Source organism: Leguminivora glycinivorella, chromosome 11 (genome assembly GCF_023078275.1).
Source record: "Leguminivora glycinivorella isolate SPB_JAAS2020 chromosome 11, LegGlyc_1.1, whole genome shotgun sequence".
Classification (NCBI taxonomy): Eukaryota; Metazoa; Arthropoda; class Insecta; order Lepidoptera; family Tortricidae; genus Leguminivora; species Leguminivora glycinivorella.
Window position 1 is genome coordinate 23,705,212 of NC_062981.1, and position 24,063 is coordinate 23,729,274.

Below are 24,063 nucleotides of genomic sequence, written 5' to 3' on the forward strand. Positions count from 1 at the left end.
CAAATGCTCATAAAATGCTCTTTCATTTGATATGTAACACGATATAGTTTTAATAACTTTGATTTTTAATTTTCAATGTTACCCCCCAAAAGTGGCCCCTGTGATTAAATTTCATTTAATTAAATTACATGTCAGTCTTTGGGCCACAGGTTTACATATGTGTACCAAATTTCAAGTAAATCGGTCCAGTACTTTTGGAGAAATCGGCTGTGACAGAGGGACAGACAGACACGCGAGTGATCCTATAAGGGTTCCGCTTTTCCTCTTTGAGGTACGGAACCCTAAAAATTATTTAAATCTTGTTGCAATGAAAGGCAGTCAGCTTCCGACGATATAGCTCTAAAAATTTTGGTGTCATCCGCGTAAACAAGATGTTCAGCATTACGGAAGCAGGTCGCCATGTCATTGACGTACAAGATAAACAATAACGGACCTAGGTGGGAGCCCTGGGGTACTCCAGAAGGGACAGGCAGAAAACAAGATGTATATCCCTTCAACGCTACTGCCTGACTCCGGTTAGAAAGATACGATTTAATCCACCGCAGAAGGTCACCGTGTATACCGAGTTCTAATAATTTCTTAATTAAGTGATTATGGTTAATTTTATCAAAACATTTCGAAAAATCGGTATACACGGCATCCACCTGGTGGCCAGAAGATAAATTATTTATAATAAAATCCGAGAAGGTAAGGAGATTTGTGTCAACACTACGACCTTGACAAAAACCATGCTGACTGGGCGCGATATGCTGATAGAAAGCGGCAGTTATTCTATTGTATACTAATTTCTCAAAAATTTTAGCAAAAATATTTAGTTTACTAATTGATGGTCTATAATTCATTACCTGACCTGCATCCCCACTTTTATAAATTGGTGTTATTAGAGCACTTTTCCATTTAATAGGAAAGTGGCCCTCCGATAAAGACTTTCTATATATCTGCGTTAAAGGCGCGGTAAGCTCTTTAGCGCACATAAGGATGAAATAAGGATGTATCATATCAGTACCACTACCCTTACTAATGTTTACCCTTTTTAAATACTCAAAAACACTGTCCTCTGAAATGTCAAAGCTACCGAGGTCAATAAGTGAGTCAACAGGTGCGAGTGACACGTCCAGTGGCACAGACAGATCAGGTACAAAAACAGAGTTAAAATAAGTATTAAAAAAGTTGCTGATGGTATGTCCATCCTTAGATGAATCACCACGATAAGACATCTGATCTGGTATATGATTGCTCGGAAATTTTGATTTCATAAAGGACCAAAAGTAATTAGGATTATGGTGAATTTTGTCCTCAGCCAAAGAAATAAAATCATTATAACACTTTTTAGCCATTTTATGCTCCCTAGATCTCAATAAAACGAATTCAGCCCTATCTAAGGGATTTCCATAGGTTTTCCATCGCTTATGAATGGTCAACTTCTGCTTTCGAATTTTAATTAGCGCACGTGAAAACCACGGCGGATACCTATTATTAGAAAATACTGGTTTATGCGGCACATATTTTACTATTAAATTACTAAGGACAGAATAGAAGTACGTGACAGAAGTCTCAACATCCATGTTAGCCAGACATAACCAATCGGTCTCAGATAGTTCTTTACGAATATTGTCATAGTCACCGCGACGAAAAATGGGCTTGATAATGTGATTAGGCTTTAATTGAGGCAAAAAGTTAGTTAAGTCTAGGGCTAACGAAACATACAGCGCCTTATGTTGGGGATCCTCCAAAGTAAGTGGAGATGAGCTGGCGGTGACCTCGCAGTTTACGTTAGACATAACGAGGTCTAGCACGCGTCCATTAATATTAAAACATGAGTTAAATTGGTTTACACCTGTCAAAGCCATAAAATCAGAAAGAAGAATTGCAACGGGGTCAACACTAGGCTGAATATCGAGATGATATGAGTCGACACACGGGGACCATGACGCATGGGAAACATTAAAATCGCCTACAAAAATAAAAACATCATCAGGATTTGAATAATCTTTGCCGCGTTATCGAAAAAACAACGCAGAGATGCAATATGGTTATCGTTATGAGGAAAATATACACAGGCAATATGCAACAATGGCCCTCCCCGAGCAGCTGATCGTTGGCGGTGGCGGGGAGAGAGGGGCGCGCGGGTCGCGGGCGCGGCGCCGGCGCAGGCCCGCGGCTCCACGGTGAGCCATAGCTCCTCGTGCCGCGGCGCCGCACACCACTCGTCCCGGCGCGACACACTGAGCCCGCGCCGCGCGGCGACCAGCACACCACCCCCACGACTCACACCGCGATCGGCACGGTCCCGCCGCCATACCTCATACCTGTTATCAAAAAATTCCGTACTAAAAAAGTCAGGATTCAGCCAAGTCTCGGATAAACATATGACGTCGTAATTACAGTTTATAACGTTAGATAAAAATGTATGTGATTTAGTCCGCAAACCCTAAGGGGTTCGGTGTTCGGCGTTCTGATAGTAAATTGATATGTTGTTTAATTACTAAACACAGTGATGGAAGAAAGTTAAATTAGTAAAATATGTTATATTAATATATTTATTAGTTCTTATGAGGCATAAATTCCCTTTATCAGACGAGTAGTGTAACGTAAACAATTCAAGATGTAACAGATAGCAAGATGGTAATTTAATTAAAATATTTTTCCTTGTTGTTATGTAATACGAACAGACGTACAATGCAAAACAAATTAGCTGCTTAAAGATAGACGAAAGTGTGTCATTGATGTAACTTATAGTAAACACAGCAAAAAGTCATTTAAGTTTACTTAAATCACCTTCATCACCGATTGCAAACACTTTGGAGCTGTCGCTTTTACGCATAAATATCTTGCATTGCTTGACCCAAAGGTACTTAAAACCTAGTTCATTCTTCCTGTCACGAGCCTGTCTCAGAAGCAACTTGTTCACGGCTGTTAGATGCTCATTAACGTAGATGGGGACCGCGGGACCCGGCAGGCCGGCGTCGGCGCTGGTGAGGTTGCGGCGCGCGCGCACGGCCGCCAGCAGCTCGTCCTTGCGGCGACGCTGGCAGAAGCGAACCACTATGCCGGGGGGTCGGGGGTCCGCGCGGTCTCCGCCGCCGGCCGACGACACAAACCGGCGAACACGATGAATAGAATCTACATCTGAGTCTTGTAAAGTAAAGCCTATAGTGACAGATATGCTATTCATGATGGACATTAGTCCATATATAGGCGTAATGGTTTTCACCATTTTTCACGGGAACTCCACAAATCTCCACATTATTTAGACGGCAATACTGATCCCTGCCACGCTCGTTAGCCTTTAAATCGGCAAAATCGGCCTCTAGCTTTTTTAATTTGACCTCAATGGTCGGTAGACTCTCCACCTTGCTCTCCGTAAGGGTAAGCCGCGCATTAAATTCTTCCAGCCGGCTTTCCATTGAAACGAGCTTTCCCTCTATGCTGGTAATACCTTGATTGGCTGAGTCCAGTCCAGTCTGCATTTTGTTGAGTTGCCCTTTGAACCCCCTTATCTCCTTAACTAAATCGTTAAACGAGTCCGGCTGGCGGCACGACAAGCACCGCCACAGTGTTTTTTTCTCGGCGGTCATTTTTTTGTAGGTGGTCTCTAACACCCCCGAACACCGATAGTGATAGGATCCCCCACAATGAGAACACGGTACATCACCATCACCATTGAAATCTTCACCGCACTTATTACAGAAAGACATCTTCTCGAACAGCATCTCCGGACGACCGTAGCGGGTTGATAATAAGGTTCAAAGTTGAACGATACAGGTAAACTACGTAAATAAGTTAACAATAAGAGGATAGGACCGGTCGCTCGTACGCTCGCACGCGCGGTCTCTCGCTAACTGAAATATATACCATACACTAAAGAAAAAGCGATCAAGCCCACTGGTGGCGAAGCCGGGAATCGAACCCGGGTCTCCAGCTAACGCGGCTGACGTGATAAACGCTACACCACCTCGACCGCGTTTTTTCTTTGGTGTATGGTATCTATTTCAGTTTATAAAAAGAACCGTTCATATATTTCGACTGTCATGATGCCGCTCATTTCTATGGAACAACCAATTTTTTTCGCGATTTCAGCATTGGTCCCATAATAAAAGTTGTACATTATGACCTCAGAAGTCACTGTGCAAAGTTTGAACGGACCTTTTTATTTCACCCCGTATAATAGATAGGTATATACGTACCCTCATAGTTATGGTACATTTATAGTGTTTTCATAATGGGCACATGAGGCGTAATTTCTTGGAAAGTTGCACTTTTTTTTTAATAGCCTATAGTGTGTCCCACTGCTGCTGGGCAAAGGCCTCCCCTGTTTTCCGCCACTCGTCACGGCTCTGTACATGCTCTCGCCAGCCGTCACAAAATGAGTCCAGGTCTTTCCGCCATCTCATCTTTGGTCTACCTCGGCCTCTGGTAATTTGTGGCACCCATTCGGTCGCTACCTTGGCCCATCTCTCCGGATGCATCCGACAGACGTGTCCCGCCCAATCCCACTTCAGCTTGGCTGCCTTCACACCAACATCTGCGATACCTGTTTTGGAGCGCAGCTCCGTGTTCCTTATCCGATCGATTCTACGGACTCCAAGTATGCTGCGCTCCATTGCTCGCTGGCAAATCTTGAGTCGGGACTTTTGGGCTTCTGTCAATGACCAAGTTTTGGCGCCATAGGTTAGGATAGGCAGGATACACATGTCGACAAGTCTGCGTTTTAGCGCAATTGGAAGGTTACCCTTCATTAACGCCTTCATGGACCAGAAGCTCTTCCAGGCATTCTTGATGCGTTGATCAATTTCCTTGGATTGCCTGTCCTCGAAGGATGCTATCTGGCCCAGGTATGTGTATTGGTCGACATATTGTAGATCCTGCCCATCTACCGTAACCCTATGTTTCATGCCATTGATCATTAACTGGGTTTTTGCCCTGTTCATTTTGAGTCCGACTTCAAGACTTGCCGCGCTAAGGTCTTGTAGCATTTTCTCTAGATGAGGTGCAGTATGTGAGAACAATACAATGTCGTCGGCGAAACGTAGGTTTGTCAACGTCCTTTCGCCGACGTCGATGCCCATTGTTTCCCACTTGACAGCCAGCTTCTTAAAGATCTCTTGTAAGCAGGAGGTGAAAAACTTTGGAGAGAGCGGGTCACCCTGTTTGACTCCTTTTTGGATGCGGAATTTAGAGCCGGGAACATGCAATTTGATGCTTGCGGTACTGTTGCGGTAGATGGTCTCAATGAGTTGAACATATGTGTTATTAACTTGTTGTTCACGCATAGCAGAAAATACAGCAGAGTGTTTAACACTGTCAAACGCCTTGCTGTAATCCACAAATGCAACGTAAAGTGGTATTTTGAATTCATTGGCCTTCTCTATTGTTTGATTTAAGGTGTGCATGTGGTCTGTTGTCGAAAAGCTGGGTCGGAAGCCAGCCTGTTCTGGGGGTTGGTGTTTGTCCAACTGTGAGGCAATGCGGTTTTCAATGACTTTGATAAATAATTTATAGACATGGGAAATCAAGCTAATTGGTCTATAGTTTCCGATCTCAGATTTGTCGCCTTTTTTATGTAAAAGGATAATATTTGAGTGACAGAAATCTGGAGGGAAATAGCCGGTGTGCAAAATGGAGTTAAAAAGATTGGTCAAGTGAGGTACTAAGGTGTTTTTCCCCGTTTTCAAAGCTTCAGTCGTTATACCATCTTCTCCTGGGCTTTTCTGGAATTTCAAGCTCTTGAGGGCAGCATTAACCTCGTAATCTGTTATTGGAGGGATGGTGTCAGGACATGAGTATTTACCACCAGTCGACGAAGCAGATGGATCTGAATACAGCGATGAATAAAATTTGGTGCAGATTTCAGTCACTTTGTCTCTGCTGCTGTATTTGGTTCCATCCACATCTCGTAAGCTGGTGATCCATGATTTCTCATTTTTAAATCCAATTTTTGCAGACCTGAGGGAAGTATGGGATTCTATGGCTATTTTTACTAAGTTTGTATTGAAATATCTTATATCTTTTCGTATGGTACGTTTTACTTGTCTGTCTAGCACTGAATACAGATGGCGATTATTTTTGTTCTTTTCTCTGTTCTCTATTAATTTTATAGTGGTCTGTCTTAGTTTATTGTTGTGTCTTTTGGGTTGTCTTATTTTTGTACTGGCTATTTTAATACTGTCTTTAATTTTGTTATATTGTGTATCTATGTCTGCGTCTCTGTCGAGAAGGCTAAACTGATTACTTAGTTCTAAGTTAAATTGCTCTATGTTTGAAATAAGAGTATTTTTGTCGAGACGTCTTATTTGTTTTTTGAAAAGCTGTTGTCTGTAAAATTTCACATTGAATTTTAGTTTTACCCTTAAAGGTCTGTGGTCGGAACTGAATTGTATTTGATTGAGAACAGATACGTTTTTGACTATGTGGTTATTGGATGATAAAATGTAGTCTATTTCATTATGAATATTTCCGGCAGGTGAAACCCAAGTCCATCATCTCTGTGGTTTTTTGTGGAAGAATGTGTTGCAAATTTTGAAGGATTGCCCAAAGGCAAACTGAATAAGGCGAGTACCGCGTTCGTTCCGACTACCAAGTCCATACGGACCAAGTACCTCATCATTATCCATTTCTCCTTTTATACCGATCTTTGCATTGAAGTCGCCAAGGACCATGTTCCACGTCCCTCGGTTTTCTTCACAAGCTGTGTTAAGCAGATCGTAGAAATTTTCTACATCTTCGTTACTATGGGATGATGTGGGAGCGTAAACTTGAACAAAAGTTATGGTGTGATTTCTGGTTATACGGAGTTTTAGTACCGCGACTCTCTCTGAATAGCCCCTAAATTCTATAATGTTGTTTACCCACTTCTTGTTCACCAGAAAACCTACTCCGTACTACAGCCCGCCTGCTGTTCCGAAGTGGTAAAACACATTATTTTCCCTCTCCACTGTCTGTTCTCCCTCCCTTCGCACCTCCGACAAACCAACAATATCCCACCTGATGTCTTTCAGAGCGTGCTCCAGCTCTACGAGACGTTCTTCTCTCATCAGTGTGCGGACATTGTATGTCAAAACAGAAAGAAAGCAAATCGGTGTCCATTTTCATAGCCTTCGTCTTAGAAACGTTATGGGAATTCGCCGCCCGGGGATTCTTAGCACCCCTTAAGCCGGGCACTCGGGGCCGTGACGGGGATTTGTGCATGCAGGAGGGGGTTTGGACCGTAAACCCACCACGCTGGTCCAGTGCGGGTTGGTGGGTCGTCAGAGCCTCGTTCGTTGTTCAGCAGGGTATACCACGAGCAGGAGAGGTTGACTTGGGGCCCGAGTGGTGTTATTTGGGCCCCCGTTATACCCCGTTGGAAAGTTGCACTTAATTATAAAAAAAAAACAACCAAAGATCTTGACACCAAAATCATACAAAGAATAAATTGGACAAATAAATCAAACTTCTATTTTTCCTTTATCTCTTTTTAGAACTTCACCTTAAGAGGGCTTTCGTGTTAAAAATAGTGAAATCGCAACCGAACGCTCGATCATACCGTGTGTGGTATCAAATTAAAGGGCTTTGCGAGTAGTTTATAAATATATATCACTTTATAGGACTTTTTCTACTTGGTCTAACAAAATATGAGAAAATGTCCAAAAGTGGTAATAATTGTACCGGTGAAGGCTCGTTTTCAAAAAATTGGCAAAAATCAATAATAGCAATTGATAATCACTAAGGCATAACAGCAATTTAAGTAAACGTTGCAGATTAATTTAGTACAAAACTTACTTCGATGTGATGTACATTTTCAAAGAAATTGTCACTTAATTTTAGGTAATTTCTGAAAAAAATTGAATTCGCCTTAGGCTAGTTTACTCTTTTTCAAAACCCTATAATAAAAATGTAGTCTGAAATGATTGTGGTACAGGATATACGAATTATAAATTTACCCGTTTTAATATTCAAAATTGTCCAAATTTTACAAATAAGATCGACTGATTCAGCTCTATACGTGCGTTTTTCTAAACGTGCATTAGAGAAAAATTTATAATTAATTTAGTGAGTTAGGTTTTAAAAATCCAGTCTTATAAAAATCAAGATAATAAGATGCTCTAACTGGAACTTGAATTAAATAAATCTATTGGATAACGGAAAGTGTAGTATTTCACCGACTAAAACTATCAATTTTACATTCTTTTGACGATTTTTTTGAAAGCAGCCTTAACTGTAACTTCGTTAAAAATGTTTGCAGCACAGTTGCCGTGTAAGCTGAATGCAGATATGATTTTAGTATTCATTTAAGTAAGTAAATAAAATGTAGGTAAGTGGCGACAAATAAAATTTAATTCTGTAAAAAGTTTAAATGCTCTACGAAATTCTGTGTGTTTTTTCATCAATTGAGAACATATTTGAATATCGATGACGTTGATTTAAATTTACGAGTGAACGATTTTGATTTACTTAGTTTTATTAATATTGATATTGTATACTTAAAAAGAAATTTTCAAATCCAGCAGTTAGGCAGCTAATGAGTAGTAATAAAATTAAATGATGTACTTAATCCGTTATAGATACTCGTAGTTTTTGTCACATTTAGTCACTAAATCACTAGTCACTAAATGCTGCAGACAGTGCCGATATCCTCGAAATCCTGTCTATATCTGAATAGCCATTTTCATTGTTCACATTTGTGATATAATATCAGTATTTTACTCCAATGAAACTCGAACTCACTCAGCGTGATAGCTCGTTTGTCATTTCCGAATTTATTGTACAAACTTTACAATAATTACACCTAAAGGCGATAAATCGCCGAAATGTGAACTTGAGTGAAAATCGAGCTAGGAGCGAGAGAAATGGAACGAAATAATTTATACCCTTGGCGAACTTGGCTGACGCACTGCCGATTGTCTAAAATTTGAAATTCTGAAAAAATGTTGTAAGCTTAAAATTAATATTTCACAAGCCAGTACAAAATGTACATACCTAGTAATGCGGAGGTTTAACCACCTAATCATTTTTTTTTCCTTAACTACTCCTCATGTTCAATGGACACATAATTATGGCACACTAAATAAACGATGTTAAACATGGAAAATATTTCGTTTGCTTGAAATTATCCACCAGACGAATTTTTTACCCTGTAGCTTACTCCTTTTATTAGGGTCAACCTAAGTAATAATGCTATCTATCTATATTAGAAAAGGACAGCTGTTTTCATCAAAGTAATAATATTAAATATAAGTACTAGTACTAGTACCAGAGAGAGCTACTAACTATATTATTATGGAACCTGTTTTCTGCAATAAATGATTTTTATTTTTATTTTAAGTGAACACGGTGCAATAAAGAGGACCGTTCAAAATTATCGTAGTGACTTTTGAGGTCATAATGAACAAGATTTATTATGGGAACAATGCTGAAATCGCAAAAAAAATTTGGCTGTTTCAAACATTTCGGCTGACATGATGCCGCTCATTTCTATGGAACAGCCAATTTTTTTCGCGAATTCAGCATTAATCCCGTAATAAAAGTTGTTCATTATGACCTCAAAAGTCACTGTGCAAAGTTTGAACGGCCCTTTTTATTTCACCCTGTATAACTATTCTGTTGAAATCGCAAACACAGACAAGAAGTAACGAGTAACAGCGGGTCATATTAAGTATGTTTGGTTATAACTTTAACATTGACAATCACAGCCGCGAACTAAGCCAAAGTTAACTCACTTCAAACAAATTTTGTCAAACCCCACAACATGCAAGTTTCTACCCTATCCCCCAGGTATACAGTCTGCGAGGGAAACCAGCGTCTTACCCGTGAATAGGGATTGCAATCCGGAACCGGTAATCCGGCCGGATCCGGCACATTTTCGGAGGATTATCGGTACGGTCAATAAGTCGAATCCAGTAACATCAAAATTATAAATACCTAAACAGGAAGGTATGAGTTGGACAGAAACAATAACGACTAAAAATGTTTTACACAATATTATGTTCACATACTAACGCCTCACTCACACACATACCAAGATTAGAACTGATGAACTTTTGGTGATTGTGATATCAAATGTTTAAAATGTTGGAATTTCAACGGATATTTATCGTGATAAGGATAAAATATAATTACACTTCTTGCTTAAAAGTTTTATTATTTATTTTATACATATTTACATTTAGTTTATTTTTACTAACTCATAAAACTAGACTTTGTTTTCTTAATTATCTCTCATATCCCGATCTGCATATAAAACCGGATCAGGGCCGACCGGATCCGGCCGGATTGAAAACCAATGATTGCGATCCCTAGCCGTGGAGTTAGCAAGTCAAATATAAGGCTGTGCACATACGCTAAGCCTCTGAGGGATTGTGAACGCGAGTTTAGGAGTGTGTGGTAAGGCTCTTACAGGCACCTACTTACGGCGCTACAGGCCTGTGAGAAGGAAGCAGCTTTGTGCTAGATCAGAAACTATTATTTTAATTACTGTTGGACTATAGTGTGTTTTAAAACAATATTTTTCAGTCTTCATTTAATTGTTATAATAATTGATCATAAAATATGAATTGAATACTTTTCTACAAAAGAAAGGTATTTTTAATGAATCTGAAGTAACAATATTACATTCCTCTAATGAGTTTAATTGGCTTCTATCCGACTGCAACTAATACTTAAGATTTTCAAGTAATCACACACAAGTAAATAACCACATTTAAATTTTGAAAAACTCTCGACTGGACCTCGCAACTAGCTCAGCTGGACCTTTCCATCAAATATGGTTTTGAATACTCGCAACTAAATCAGCTTTCAAACAAAAAAAACTGAATCTAAAGGTTTATCCATTCGGGAGCTCAATGCCATAGACAGACACACACACAGACAGGCAGAGAAAGAAACAGGTCAAACACCGTCGTTTTTGCGTCGGGGGTTAAAAAAAGCATGCAAGAATATGAATCTGCCATCCATGGCTGTAGAATTCCGCCTGAGTACCCGAGCAGCGAGTCAGAGCATTCGATGAGAAACAAATGGCTACCATTATTCCGGCAATGCTCGCCGATTTTAATTGAAACTCTTTAATCAATGGTCTTGAACGGGGGATGGAGCGGAGAGCAAGCCGTAAAGCGGAGCGGACTGTGAAGCGTAGCGGATAGCGAAGTGGAGAGCGAAAGTGACGGCAGAGTGGAAATAGGACCGGTCAACCTCAAGAGCTTTCGCTCGATGAGAATAAAATTACTACGTTATTCTGGCAATGCTCGCCAATTTTAATCAATAGTCGAGGGATGGAGCGGAAGCGGACAGCAGAGCGGAGAGCAGAGCGAACAGCGGAGTGAGCAACGGAACAGAGAGAGTCGAAGAGAAACGAATGACTTGAATCCAATGGCTGAGGATGGACCGGAGCGAAAGTCTGCAGCAAATCCGGAAAGACAGAAGCAACCTTAGGTATAAATCAACCAAGTTTTGATACTCCATTGCACGTCATAAAATGTACTGACCGCTTAGATTCTTATGATGTAAAAGAACAAAACCTATCGTGCATTCAACTTCAATTTTTTAAAACTGCGCCCTTCAAGACGTGGCCTTATCCGAGGGCAACGATTTGTTAATAAAGAATAATTAGAATTAGATTAATTGCTAGGTGGCTACAACAATCAGCGCCAACTTTTCCTATGAAATCTTGCGGAATTCGACTTTGTACTCGTCAGCGCCAATCTAAATGTTTCTTTGAGTTTAGAATTCTGGCTCTCGTTAAGATACCTATTGTACAAATTGGAAGAGTTTCTCTTGATTTTGATAAGAAAATGTAGATATCATTGGGAGGCTTTTTTCAGTAAATAGTACGAGTAACTAAAGAAGCAGAATGTCGCAGCTGGTTCAAATCTGACAAAATTGCGCTTATTTGTGCTTCATTTTGTTACAAAGTATTGTTTCGGGGTTGCAGACTTTTTTTGATCTTAGGTATTCACATTAACCATTTACAACCAAAGCACTTGACTGTTTCATCTCATAGACATTATTTCATTAATTGTAGTAGGTACATTTATTTGTGTTCGCTGGACGTCCAAAATCTTAAGCATTCTCTGATGATGCCTCTTACGAAAGCAATGCACATCACGTCGAGTTTTAAACTTTCGATTGCGGATTGTTACATCCGGTTGCGTCGTCATACCTAATTATGTATATCGGGTTAGTGACAAATTATTATTTAATGTATTAGAAAAGTAACTATTTTGTACAGATATGTATTCCCTTATAATGTTTCCTTAAGCGCCCTTAAAATGCATTTGTGCCAAAGGTCTCAAGTCCTCACGAATTAGCGTCCCATAATCCAAGGGGGCGTCGGTTTTTCTTTTGATGCGTCCGCGAGGGGCCTTAATAGCCTTGAAATGAAGGGGCCGTAATGAGACTGGGTGACTCAGTAGATAAGTAGTTTATCGATTAACACAATTGGAAGCGATAGGTTCCGCATTTTTTATTATTATTGTGGTGATGAGTTTGAGAGTCACTTCGGCAAAGCTCAAAAGCTTAAAGATCCTTGTCTGTTGAATCCAGGAGGTGGCACATTTTTTGGGCTGTAAGATCTTGTTACTAAGGTACCAATAGGTACCAATAATAAAACTGAGTGGTTTGTAAGAAAAATAATATTTAATGTTTACATACATAGTATACATACGTCGTCACAACTGAACTTGATCTTGACTAATAATTTTGGATTTGTAAACTTGACGCAGACTTATCTCCTGATATATTTATTTATTAAATAATCTTTTTACAAACTCAGATATGTATGGTTAATAATGAGTTTTAATGCCTCCGCGCAATATTTATAAATAATGTAATTCACGCAATACCGATAAACTTATTTTTTCTTTCTTAAAAAGTTCGCAGTTTCATCTATCTTCTCTTGGCAGTGCAGAACCAGGAATCATCGAGTGTTCGAGCGCGTCGTGTTAAAAGTGACGGATCCTTTGTCGTCGTTAGTCGCCTCGCGCGACAGACGTATCATTAGAGCTAGTCGAGACATAGCGACGTGACGCCTATCATGCATAGGACTAGCGTGGTCAACTTGTCGCGCGACAAAATATACGTATGTCGTGTTACAGATGTTTTGTAGGCGTTAGTGTTTCTCGCGACGAACGCGACAAACGACATGACGTATGGTATGACATACACAATAAAAAATACAAAATACATTACAGTGTTGTCTTGAAATGAAACGTGTTTTTGATGGGTTGTTATAATTACCTACTTACTCACAGTCTAAGCTTATGTAAGTGAGATAAGATGCTTGTGTGAGTGAGATAAGACAACAATCCCCCCGTTGACATTGCATTATTTATTTCGTTAGGTTGTCTATGTGACGAGTTTTCCATACATTTTTTTAATATAGAAGTTTCCTAAGAATGATTGTGTGGTTACTGGTAACTGTGAGGTTACCAAGACCGGTGGGCGGCACTTTACCGGAGGCAGAGAGTGGCCATACTGTACGATAGTATTCTTTAGTATACTGTGACCAAGTCAAAGATGATTTCTTACGGAACTAAAAACAGTTTCTTTGTTACGCAACTTTTCTGCCTATGTGTCCACAAACTAGCTGAGTCACTCATCGACAAGCGTGCCACTTCTTTCCCCGTAATTATCCAGCGGCATTGTGCTATCGGACGGGACAGTCTTTTGTCTACAGGGGAGAGGGTCGTCCCGTGCCTGCTAAACGGCCACATCCCAAAATTTTTGATTTTTGAGATTATTGTAGATTCGGCTTCAGAATCTCCTCTAAAGTCTCGTCCTCTCCCAGAAAGTCTCCTTTAAGGCCTTTTGGAAGATGCAAAATGAAAATGAAAATGAAATGAAAATGAAATATTTATTTTTCAAGTAGGCATATTACAATGCACATATGAACGTCAAATAAAGCTACGCCGGCTCTAACCCTACGCCTCAGCCTCGAGAAGATTTCAGTCCCCCCTCAGTTGGGAGGGGGGTATCCACTATGGGACCGGCAAGAAACTCGGCGGGCAACTTCTTTTCAAAACATTACATCTTATAACTAACATGCATTAAATAACAAGATACAATTTAACATGCAAAAGTATTCATCAAAGAATATGAACAGACTAGGTACTCTATGGAAATTACACCGTGTCCTATAAGTTTGAATACAGCCCAAATAGCCAATAAAACAAAATTAACAAATAGTTACTACATTATTATTATATTTTATGAATGGCACTCTTATTTACTACATTCACAACAAATGTTTTGGAATAACTCCAGCATTAACTTGTTTACCAGCCTCAAACGCTTCTCAAACGGATCACACGCGGCACGCACCGTTTTCTTCACATTTCATCCCAAATACTCTCGATAACCTTTTTGAAATGATCTAGGTTTATGATTTTATAAAAATTTAGTCTTCAAAGCATGTATGACCATGCAAAATAGTCTAATACGCCTAAACCTGGAGGCCTGGGTGGCCACTCATGTTTCGGATAAAAAACTGCCAAATTAGTCTGAAACTACGCTAGAATACCATTTGCCGAATGTGCTGGAGGTGCGTCTTGTTGGGACACATGATACTCATTCCCAAGCATCCTTTTTAACATTAAGGCATTTTTTTCTCCAAAACCTTGGTTTTAAAGAAAAAAACGTTGATTTCAACGCTTTTATCTGTAAGTACTGAAGGTAGTTTACGTCGCTTACATACTGCATCCCACACCTGGGCCGATGGTGAGCTCTGGAACCTAGGCACATTTTTCTAGTTGCCCGGAACGTTATCTATCCTCGGTACCCATAATAGTTTATTTTGGACACGTGGCGTCTGTTTTATCACATACAGATTCTCCTTATAAAAAATAACTCGTCACCTGCGTGCCGAGCAAGTATTTTGTTGGCACTTTACCTCTTTGTTTTTCTTAGACACTTCGGAAATTTCGTGTACTTTGTGCTTGTATTTTATTAAGAGGAATATACTCTTTAGTTTAAATAAGAATTTGATGGCCTGTGATCCCTATATCTTTAGAACTGAGGTAAAATGTGAGTATTCGGACTTATTGGACACGGTGTAATTTCAATAAATTATATTATTGCTTAATAATACGTCGTTCTTCTTCAGAGAAAACATATCAAATTGTCACAGAAGAAAAAGATAATATGAATCTCAATATCATTAAATATGTAATTTACCTACACAACATAAAATATAAAATATTTGATGTGCTTTCTTATCTGAACTGTGTCCTCTATACATAATACAATTATTTTAATTGCTATTCGTTTTTTGTAGTTTCTGGTTCGGGCCATGCATGTTTGTCTGTCAAATAGTCCTCGACTCTGTAATAAGCCTTTAACATCAATGACTTTTTTAAGTAGTTCTTAAGAGCTGGGAGGGGTAATCTCAAAGCAGTGTCAGGTAACTTATTATAAAAATGAATGCATTGCCCAACAAATGACTTCTGTACTTTACGGACACGAAACTTCTTTATGGCAAGCTTATTTTTGTTTCTAGTGTTATAATTATGGATATCAGAATTCTTAGTGAAACAGTCTAAATTCTTAACAACATAAATTATACTATCATAAATGTATTGGGAAGCTACAGTTAAGATATTAATTTCTTTGAAGAGTTCTCTTACTGATTCACGTGTTCCTAAGTTGTAAATAGAACGAATGGCTCTCTTTTGTAATACAAAGATAGTCTGTATGTCAACTGCTTTGCCCCAAACCAGAATACCGTATGACATTACACTGTGAAAATAACTATATGCATATGGCCACGTCTCCAAAAAAAATGTCAACTTTTTTCTTGCAGTACAGCCAGAAATCCAAATATCCCGTTATAAATCATAATTATATTTTTAATACAATTGTATTGCAAACATGTGTCAAAACTTTGACACACGATTTCTCGAAGAAATGTTTTTGACCCCCGACGCAAAAACAACGTGTCTGTCTATGTGTGTCGTAACTCCGGAACGGCTGAACCGATTTAGATTTAGTTTGTTTTTGTTTGAAAGCTGAATTAGTCGGGAGTGTTCTTAGCCATGTTTCATGAAAATCGGTCCACTATGTCGCAGATATTTTCAAAATTTGAATTTTGTGGTTAGGATATTTTAAGATGACGCATGGGAGAGGGTGATCGGGCAGATTATTATAATCGACGGTAAAGGCTCTATTCGGAGCTTTTTAGGCATTCATGGTGTGCAGACAAGTGACTATCAATTTAACAGAATAATTGTTCGTAACTACTTAATTATGGCGATTGACGACGTAGAGATGGTTTGGGTGTATTTTTGTAGAAGATGGCAGTTTATTTCATATTTTTACGTTTACTCAATGAAAATGATACAAAATACTGAACCGAGGTAAAGAGGAAAACTTATAAAATATTAATATTAATCTCAAAACATTAAATCACTTAGGCCCAATTGCACCAACGAAAATGGAGGGTTAACCTACCATTTTAAATATGGAATTTGACAGTTGACAGCCCACTTACCCTGAGTTAAGCTGTTGGTGCAAGTTGACCTTAAATGTACTGTTTTTCCAATGAAATGAAGCAGCCACGCTCAAGTAATTCATCTAAACTTTACACTAATCCTCATCAAGACGCATTCAATTCAATTAAATAGCTTCTGCACTTCTGCAGATACAATTAATAGTGCAGCGCGGGCGGGGCGGCCGTTTGATCGTTCATCCAGTATGGTACAAAACTATAAGAAATCATTAAGACATTCACACTAATCCTCGTTATTGCAAGACGCATTCAATTCAATAGCTTCTGCACTCCTGCAGGGATTAGCGCATCTCCTGCAGATACAATTACTAGCGCAGCGAGCGGCGGGCGGGGCTCCGGCGAATACTCGTAAATCTGGCACGCAACGACCTACGCCTCCTACATGGAAACAGAATTACATTATATGGAAGTGACTTATGTCTAAAACAACCCTCCGTTGCCTAAATAGCAAACGGCAAATACTAGCTTTCAGATAAATAACCTAACCACAAAAGTTTAAATTTTGAAAAAAAGAAACCCGACATAGTGAACCGATTTCCATCAAATATATTAGCTAAGAACACTCTCGACTAATTCAGTTTTCAAACAGAAAAAAATTAAATATAAATCGGTTCATCCGTTCGAGAGCTATGATGCCACATACAGACACAGACATAGATAGACAGACAGACACGGCAAACTTATAACAGCCCGTCGTTTTTGCATCGGGGGTTAAAAAATATCCTCCGTCGTCTATTAAATAGCAAATGGTAAAGCTCTAACAAAGAGTAAAAAGATCTACGTTACTTATTTGGTAAGGACATTTTTTACGAAAGAGGAAGTCCAGTTATAATTTGGTCAGGTCATTTAAATCGTGTATTTATTCCTCAAAAACGAGACAAAAAGTTATTTTTATACGCATATATGTAGGTCTGAATCTGCTATTTTTGTTCTTCTTTGTGTATGATCAGATCATGCACTACATTATTTATTTACAGCATGTTTTATATAAAGCTAGGCATGTACCAAACATTTGATGAGATCTAATTGAAAATACTGCTTTGAACCCTCGTAATAAATAGTCTTGGGGAGACCCTACTAAAAGTAATAATACGCACGAGTTTAGACTATAGGATTCATTGATGAATCGAAGAGAACAATGCTATCCTCACAGCGTTGAATATTATTTTGAAACGTATCTACATCTACAAGTATTTAATATTTTGTGATATTGTCTTATAATGATATACTCATCATCCTCCTTGCGTTATCCCGGCGTCTGCCACGGCTCATGGGAACCTGGGGCGCATTGACAACTAATCCCAGGATTTGGCGTAGGCACTAGTTTTACGAAAGTGACTGCTATCTAACCTTCCAACCCGAAGGGTAACTAGGCCTTATTGGAATAAGTCCGGTTTCCTCACGATGTTTGCCTTCACTGAAAAGTGACTGGCAAATATCAGATGACATTTCGCACATATTAGGTTCAGAAAAACTCATTGGTACGAGTCGGGTATAAACCCGCGACCTCCGGATCGAAAGTCACACGCTCTTACCGCTAGGCCACCAGCGCTTATCAATAATGATAATACAATATAATGATATACCTACAAAAACTGTTTTTAAGAAATTTCTCAAAGCCCCTTCTAGAAACTTTAGTTCTAAACAAAGCCGTACATAACGCCACGCTGTCTTCGCAACAACATAACAACTGGAATAAATTATCGACTTCCGAGCCTGGCTGAAGGCCGAGAAAAACCGGCTCCGAAAAACATGGCTTCAACTTAATATGTAGTTGCAACTTTTGGAACATAAGCGAAAACAGAGAAGTCTTGTTTATGTATCGTTGGTGGTAGGTATAGAGCGCTTTGATGTTTTTTAGCTGAAGATAAATAGTTGGAGCCTGACCAACATGTGAAAGAAACGACCCACGACTTTGAACCTATTTAACACGATCTTGACAATTGTTTTTGTCATTGTCGTATTTACAATGTACGATTTCAACTAAAAGTATCGAAACGAGAATTGAATTAGAAATATTGATATCCATATAAATGGATACCTACTCGCTATGGGTCTCCTTCTTGATCCAAAAGAGCTGAGCCTTGAGGTGAGCGTGATGGGCAATCAATTTTTCACTGGCGGATTACAGTACGATTTTTGTAATCATAGTATTAAGTATTTGTTAGATGTACTTACCCGTGTATAGGTGATTGTAACTGTAAACCTGTAATGTGACCAGTAGTTTTCGAGTCAGTAATTCTTAAGTCGCAATCAGCCTCTCAGGTTCTCTTCTTTGAGTGAAAAACGCATGAGGCGTCACGAGCAGGCATTTAACCCCCGCCCACCTGGGGGAGCATACACCTGCCGTGTGTGTGGACGAGGGATCATCTCGAATTGGGCTTAAATCATCTGTCATAGATGCAATGGCCTATTATTAATTCAGCCTCTCTATGTAGCTCAAGTTATATAAAGCTCCTTACTAAAGTAACACGAAATAACCTGAACGTAACATTCCTTCACTAGCTCGTGACCCACAGGAAAGTGTCCTGTCCCAACTCTCCCAAACATTCAGGAGGCCACTTGTCCTGTAAACCGAAACTATGTGGACAAAGTAGTCAAACACTGCTTTAGTAAAGGACAGTGAAGTCTCCTTAAAGATTCGAACTTGAATTACGTCAAATATGGTAAGTACCTATAAGTAATATGGATCACTTTTGAAACTAGTTAATCCAACCAAAACTGGAAAATAAAGGCCATGCCAGGATAAGCTAAGTGAATCTGCCTGCATGCATCTCTGCTTCTGCTTGCATGATAATACTTAATTTTTTTTTTTTTTTTTTAAGTTTTTGTATGGCAATTTAACACAAAATTAATATCATATAATTGTCCTACCTACATGCACAATATACGTGACGCACGTCAAAATCTTCTGCGCAGAAAAAAATATCGAAGAAAGTTCAAATTTCGTTTTTTTTTAATTACTAAACTATAAAGTTTTGGGCGATAAAATTTGGCATACTCGATACTAATACAAAGACGAATCAATAAAAAAAAATTCAAGCCAAAACTCGCTGGGGGCAGATTCACTTAGCTTATCCTGGCATGGCCTTTAAATTTTCACTTATTTATTCACATTTATAATATATAAAATTGATACTAAATAAATACTGTGTAAGTCACACAGTATCTTATAATCTTTAAATAAAATACTCAAACAAATAAACAAATAAAGTAATTTTTTGTACAATTTTAAACTACAAAACACGTGTTTCTAAATCGGTTCCATACACATAATATTTCATTTTAAGGACTGGATTATGCTCAAAAAAAGAAATAGGACCATAACGAGGAACAAAAATACTTAATCAAAATTCGCTCACAGTCTATCTGCTTAGCCTCGAGGTTGACTGGTAGAGAATGCTTTAAAGCATTAAGTCCGCCTTTTTGTACTGCAAGATTTTTATTTCGTGCAAAAAGATTAAATAAATTATAGAGTTAGCAAAATATCGATAAGGTAAGGTATCTATTAGACATTTTAGATTCCAATACATATCCTAATTTTGTGCATTGTTCTACTAAACGAGCCCTCCTCGCCTCTGACAGGACCCTACCATGTTGAACTTCCTATAAGAAGATTACCTATCAGTCTCCAACCAAACTTTAAAACACACCCTGATATCAACCTTCAAGCTACTCTCATAAGGTCTATGTTTACTTTGAATTTTTTGGTACGGTAGGTGTCTTCTGTAACATTCAATATAGAACTTTATAAGGTGGTTAGAAGGCCGAGTTTGCTTCGAGATGGTGAACAGGGTGCCAAAGTTCGGAAACAAATTACAACATTTTCATAATCCGGCAAGTTGCCTGTTTTATTATAATTTTTAAGAAGGAATTAATGATGCTCCTTTTGTTGTGATTAAAATGTATTGGTGGATTTTCTTGCTTTTGCTTTTTAGTAATAAGGTTTTGTATTAGGTCAATAATGTTAAACATTAAATCAAAATAGACCGACCTTGGACAAAAAGATAATAACTCTTATAATTGTAAACATAGATATGACATTAAGGGTCGGTTGCACCAAACCGTCTGTTACCTTTTGTGTTCGTAATCAATTTTTTTTTATTAGTAGCTATAGGAATTTTTAGACGTACATCTGCTACGTGACGTTGATCTGTTTGTTAACTTGTGGTGATGCAACTGGCCCGTATATTCATCATAATTTTATATCTGAATGTTTTTTATCATGTAGAAACATCTGTGAGCGATATTACATATTTTTAAATTAAAGGAAAAATGGAAAAATTCACACCTCCGCCGGTAAATGTTGCTATACGCCACCATAAGGCGTTTAAGAATTGACGGAAGGCATGGATAAATTCGCACACATCCAGCAGGCCTCTGTGGCGAAGTTGGGAGCGCGGCTGGCTCCGGCAAACCCAGAGGTCGCAGGTTCGAGTCCTGCCGGAGGTGTGAATTTTTCCATTTTTCCTTTAATTTAAAAATATATAATTTTATATCCGTCACTGTCCAGATATAGAGGTATAAAATAGTTTTATTAAATAGAAGTGAGAGAAGTAGTACTTTACGCACCAATGTAGTGGCATTATGAAGGTACTGCAAAAGAGCATTTCGAATAAAAACTATCACTTGTGCAATTTTGAACGACCTGACCTAGACAAGACAGGCGTTTAAGTAATCATCAAAAAGTCAAAACAAGTGTTATCAGTACGAGTATCGCAAAACGCTACTCGCTAAGAGGTCAGTTTAATGATAAATTGATCATGACATACTTTATTAAAAATATGTTTAAGCGGTATACACTCATACGTCCTGTGATATTACTTATTGATTTAAGTCGAGCAACAATTCAAACTGGGCGGAGATTAGTGCTGTAAACAACTTAAAAATAAATCACAATGTTACCTAATTTTAACCCAGAGAAATATAAAAAAATTAAACGCAACAACATACAATCACGCCTGTATCCCATAAAGGGGTAGGCAGAACACATGAAACTACTAAAGCTTCAGTGCCACTTTTGGCAAATAAGGGGTTGAAAGAAAACGAAACTGTGACATTGCAGTGACAGGTTGCCAGCCTCTCGCCTACGCCACAATTTAACCCATATCCCACAGTCGCCTTCTACAACACCCACGGGAAGAAAGGGGGTGGTGAAATTCTTAACCCGTCACCACACAGGCAAACGCAAATACAATTAAATTATCAGTTGTCATGTTAGCCCGGGCAAGCCCGGGTATGCACTAAAGGCAATGGGCCCATGATCCCATGACACATGGTATGGCTTTAACGGACTTCGCTACAAGGAAATAGCTACGGTACAAGGAAATGTGTATCTGGCTCTTGAGTGTACATAATATTATTTGTGTTGTTGCAATTAAAAATTAAATATCACGTAACATGTAGGTGTGCAGGGCGCGCAATGTCGTTTTTGGTTGAAAATATGCCATTGAAAGATCGGTGTATTTAGTGTGATATCGTAAAAACATTGTTAAAGCAATGTAGAAGAAATTCCGTACCTCATACTAGTGGGAACGAGCTTTAAAAGGTATACAGTATGAAGTATTTATTATCCAATAAGTAGATAACCTCTTATCAATTTGACTTTATGTTTGCGTTAAAAATCGGAATGTTTTTGCAAGTGTCAGGGGCAAATGTGAAGCTGTCTTGATAGTCAGTGTCTGTGCTTGGACAATTATGGGTTTCATAAAAAGTGCAGGTAATTTTATTGTTTAATTTAGTAAAAAGTGTGATTTATTTTTTTCAAATTTTTCGCAGTTTTGTATTACTTAAATACATAAACGATTTCTTATTATTTTGTTTTTATTTTTGATATAAGGTAAATAAATTTCCTGATCGTCACTTTTTTTTTTGTTTTGGCACCGATTTTAAACATAAGTCATTGGTTAGCGCGTGATTTAAAGAATAAGATTTTATGTTTATACGTTTAGAAATCGGTTTTTTATCGCAAAACATTTATTTATACATACATACATACATTCACGCCTGTATCCCATAAAGGGGTAGGCAGAGCACATGAAACTACAAAAAGTCTCAGTGCCACTCTTGGCAATAAAAGGGTTGAAAGGAAACGAAAAATGTGACAATGATATTTATTTATACAATACTTAATATGTACTTATTAAAATTTAAGAAGGAATCTTGAAGGAATCTTGTTCTCAATTTTAGGTTTCGCGTTCGCAACGCTGCTTCTAGCAGCCGTTCTCCTCCCGGCCCTTGCTGACGAGGTCACCTGGAAGAAGTGCAAGAGCACCGACGTCCTTAGCTCGCGAGCCCGCCAGGCGCGCTCCATCAAGACCCACAGCTGGGACCTCAAGGCCACCAGCCTCTATCTCACCCACTGCAATATACTCCATCTCCACAACTTCAGCGGACTCCCTAAAGTCAAAACCATAGTTTTGGCCAACAACAATCTGCAATTCGTCAACCCAGAAGTCTTCAAAAAAGTATCCGGGATAACTGAACTAGATTTGTCCTTTAACAGACTTAGCACAGTCCCTGTCTTTGGGCAACATGGTATTTTTGAAAGCATGACGAAACTATCACTTAGTAATAACAGGATAACTTTAGTTCTTAATTTGGAAACTTTCTCGTCCATGAAGGTGTTACAAGAGCTTAACTTAGATAACAATGTTATTCGTCACATAGATGGTGAAGTATTCAAACCTTTGGTTAATTTGAAAACGATTAATCTGGCTTCTAACAAACTTTCTTATATCCCCGAAGGTATGTTCCAAATCCAAACATTAGAGACCATTTACTTGAACGATAATGCAATTGGATACGTGTCACCAACAGCGTTTGGAAGTAGTATAAAAACTTTAGACTTATCTGCTAACAGACTTGCGTATCTGCCAAAAGATTTTGTGTCGAAGCTGACCACTGGTGAATCTAAACTGATCAACTTCGAGTTAGCTTCGAATCCTTGGCAATGTGCGTGTTTGTTGGAGCTGCTTCATGATGTGAAGAAGCTTGGTGTGTGTGACGAGTACTACAAGTATGTGTTTGATGGCGAGAAGCCGTTATGTGTTGCTCACGAGCAGACAGAGTGCAGCAGACCGAGCGATGATGAGGTGTTGCTGTCTGTGGAGCTGGCCAACGATTATATAACCCGTACGAAACCTTATCCTGTTTGTGCGTAAATAAGACTTTAATAAAATTTATATTGATTGTTTCACATTGTTTTATTTTAAGAACTATTTCAACGCGTTCTATTTATTTCACGAAAGACAATATTAAATCATGCCAGACGTTTAAGCTAACAGGTAATAGAAGAAAGTTAATCTAATACTAGTATACTGGGAAAAAACTATCATGGCGCTAAATTGATCACCCCGAAGCAGCGACTTATCGGCCGCAGACAGGGAGCAACTTTGAATCCTATTCGAGATTAGGTACGGCTTATGGAGTTGGATACTTTTACCCCAGTCAAAGTTTGTGCTCGTGTGGGCGAAAATATCTGTAATATATAAAACTAGTTTTTGGTTTTTTTATACGTAGAAAAGTAATTAGGTCTAAAACTGATACTACCAATTAAGTACATAGTGCTTCAATTTTATCGTATACAT

At 38.6% G+C, this 24,063-nt stretch overlaps 1 protein-coding gene across 1 annotated transcript; it reads left to right on the plus strand.

Moving 5' to 3' along the window:
- Window positions 1-22,084: 22,084 nt before the first annotated feature.
- LOC125231159 (carboxypeptidase N subunit 2-like) lies at window positions 22,085-23,666 on the plus strand. The gene is made up of 2 exons (XM_048136521.1): window positions 22,085-22,193; window positions 22,664-23,666. Exons 1-2 carry the CDS (start codon window positions 22,172-22,174, stop codon window positions 23,635-23,637), a joined length of 996 nt encoding a protein of 331 aa, XP_047992478.1. The 5' UTR covers window positions 22,085-22,171; the 3' UTR covers window positions 23,638-23,666.
- Window positions 23,667-24,063: the final 397 nt, after the last annotated feature.

Coding starts and splice junctions, on each gene's coding strand:
- LOC125231159 (XM_048136521.1), top strand. CDS start 22,172: ATGGGTTTCATAAAAAGTGCAG. Junction 22,194..22,663: donor GGGTTTCATAAAAAGTGCAG/GTAATTTTATTG, acceptor TCTCAATTTTAG/GTTTCGCGTTCGCAACGCTG.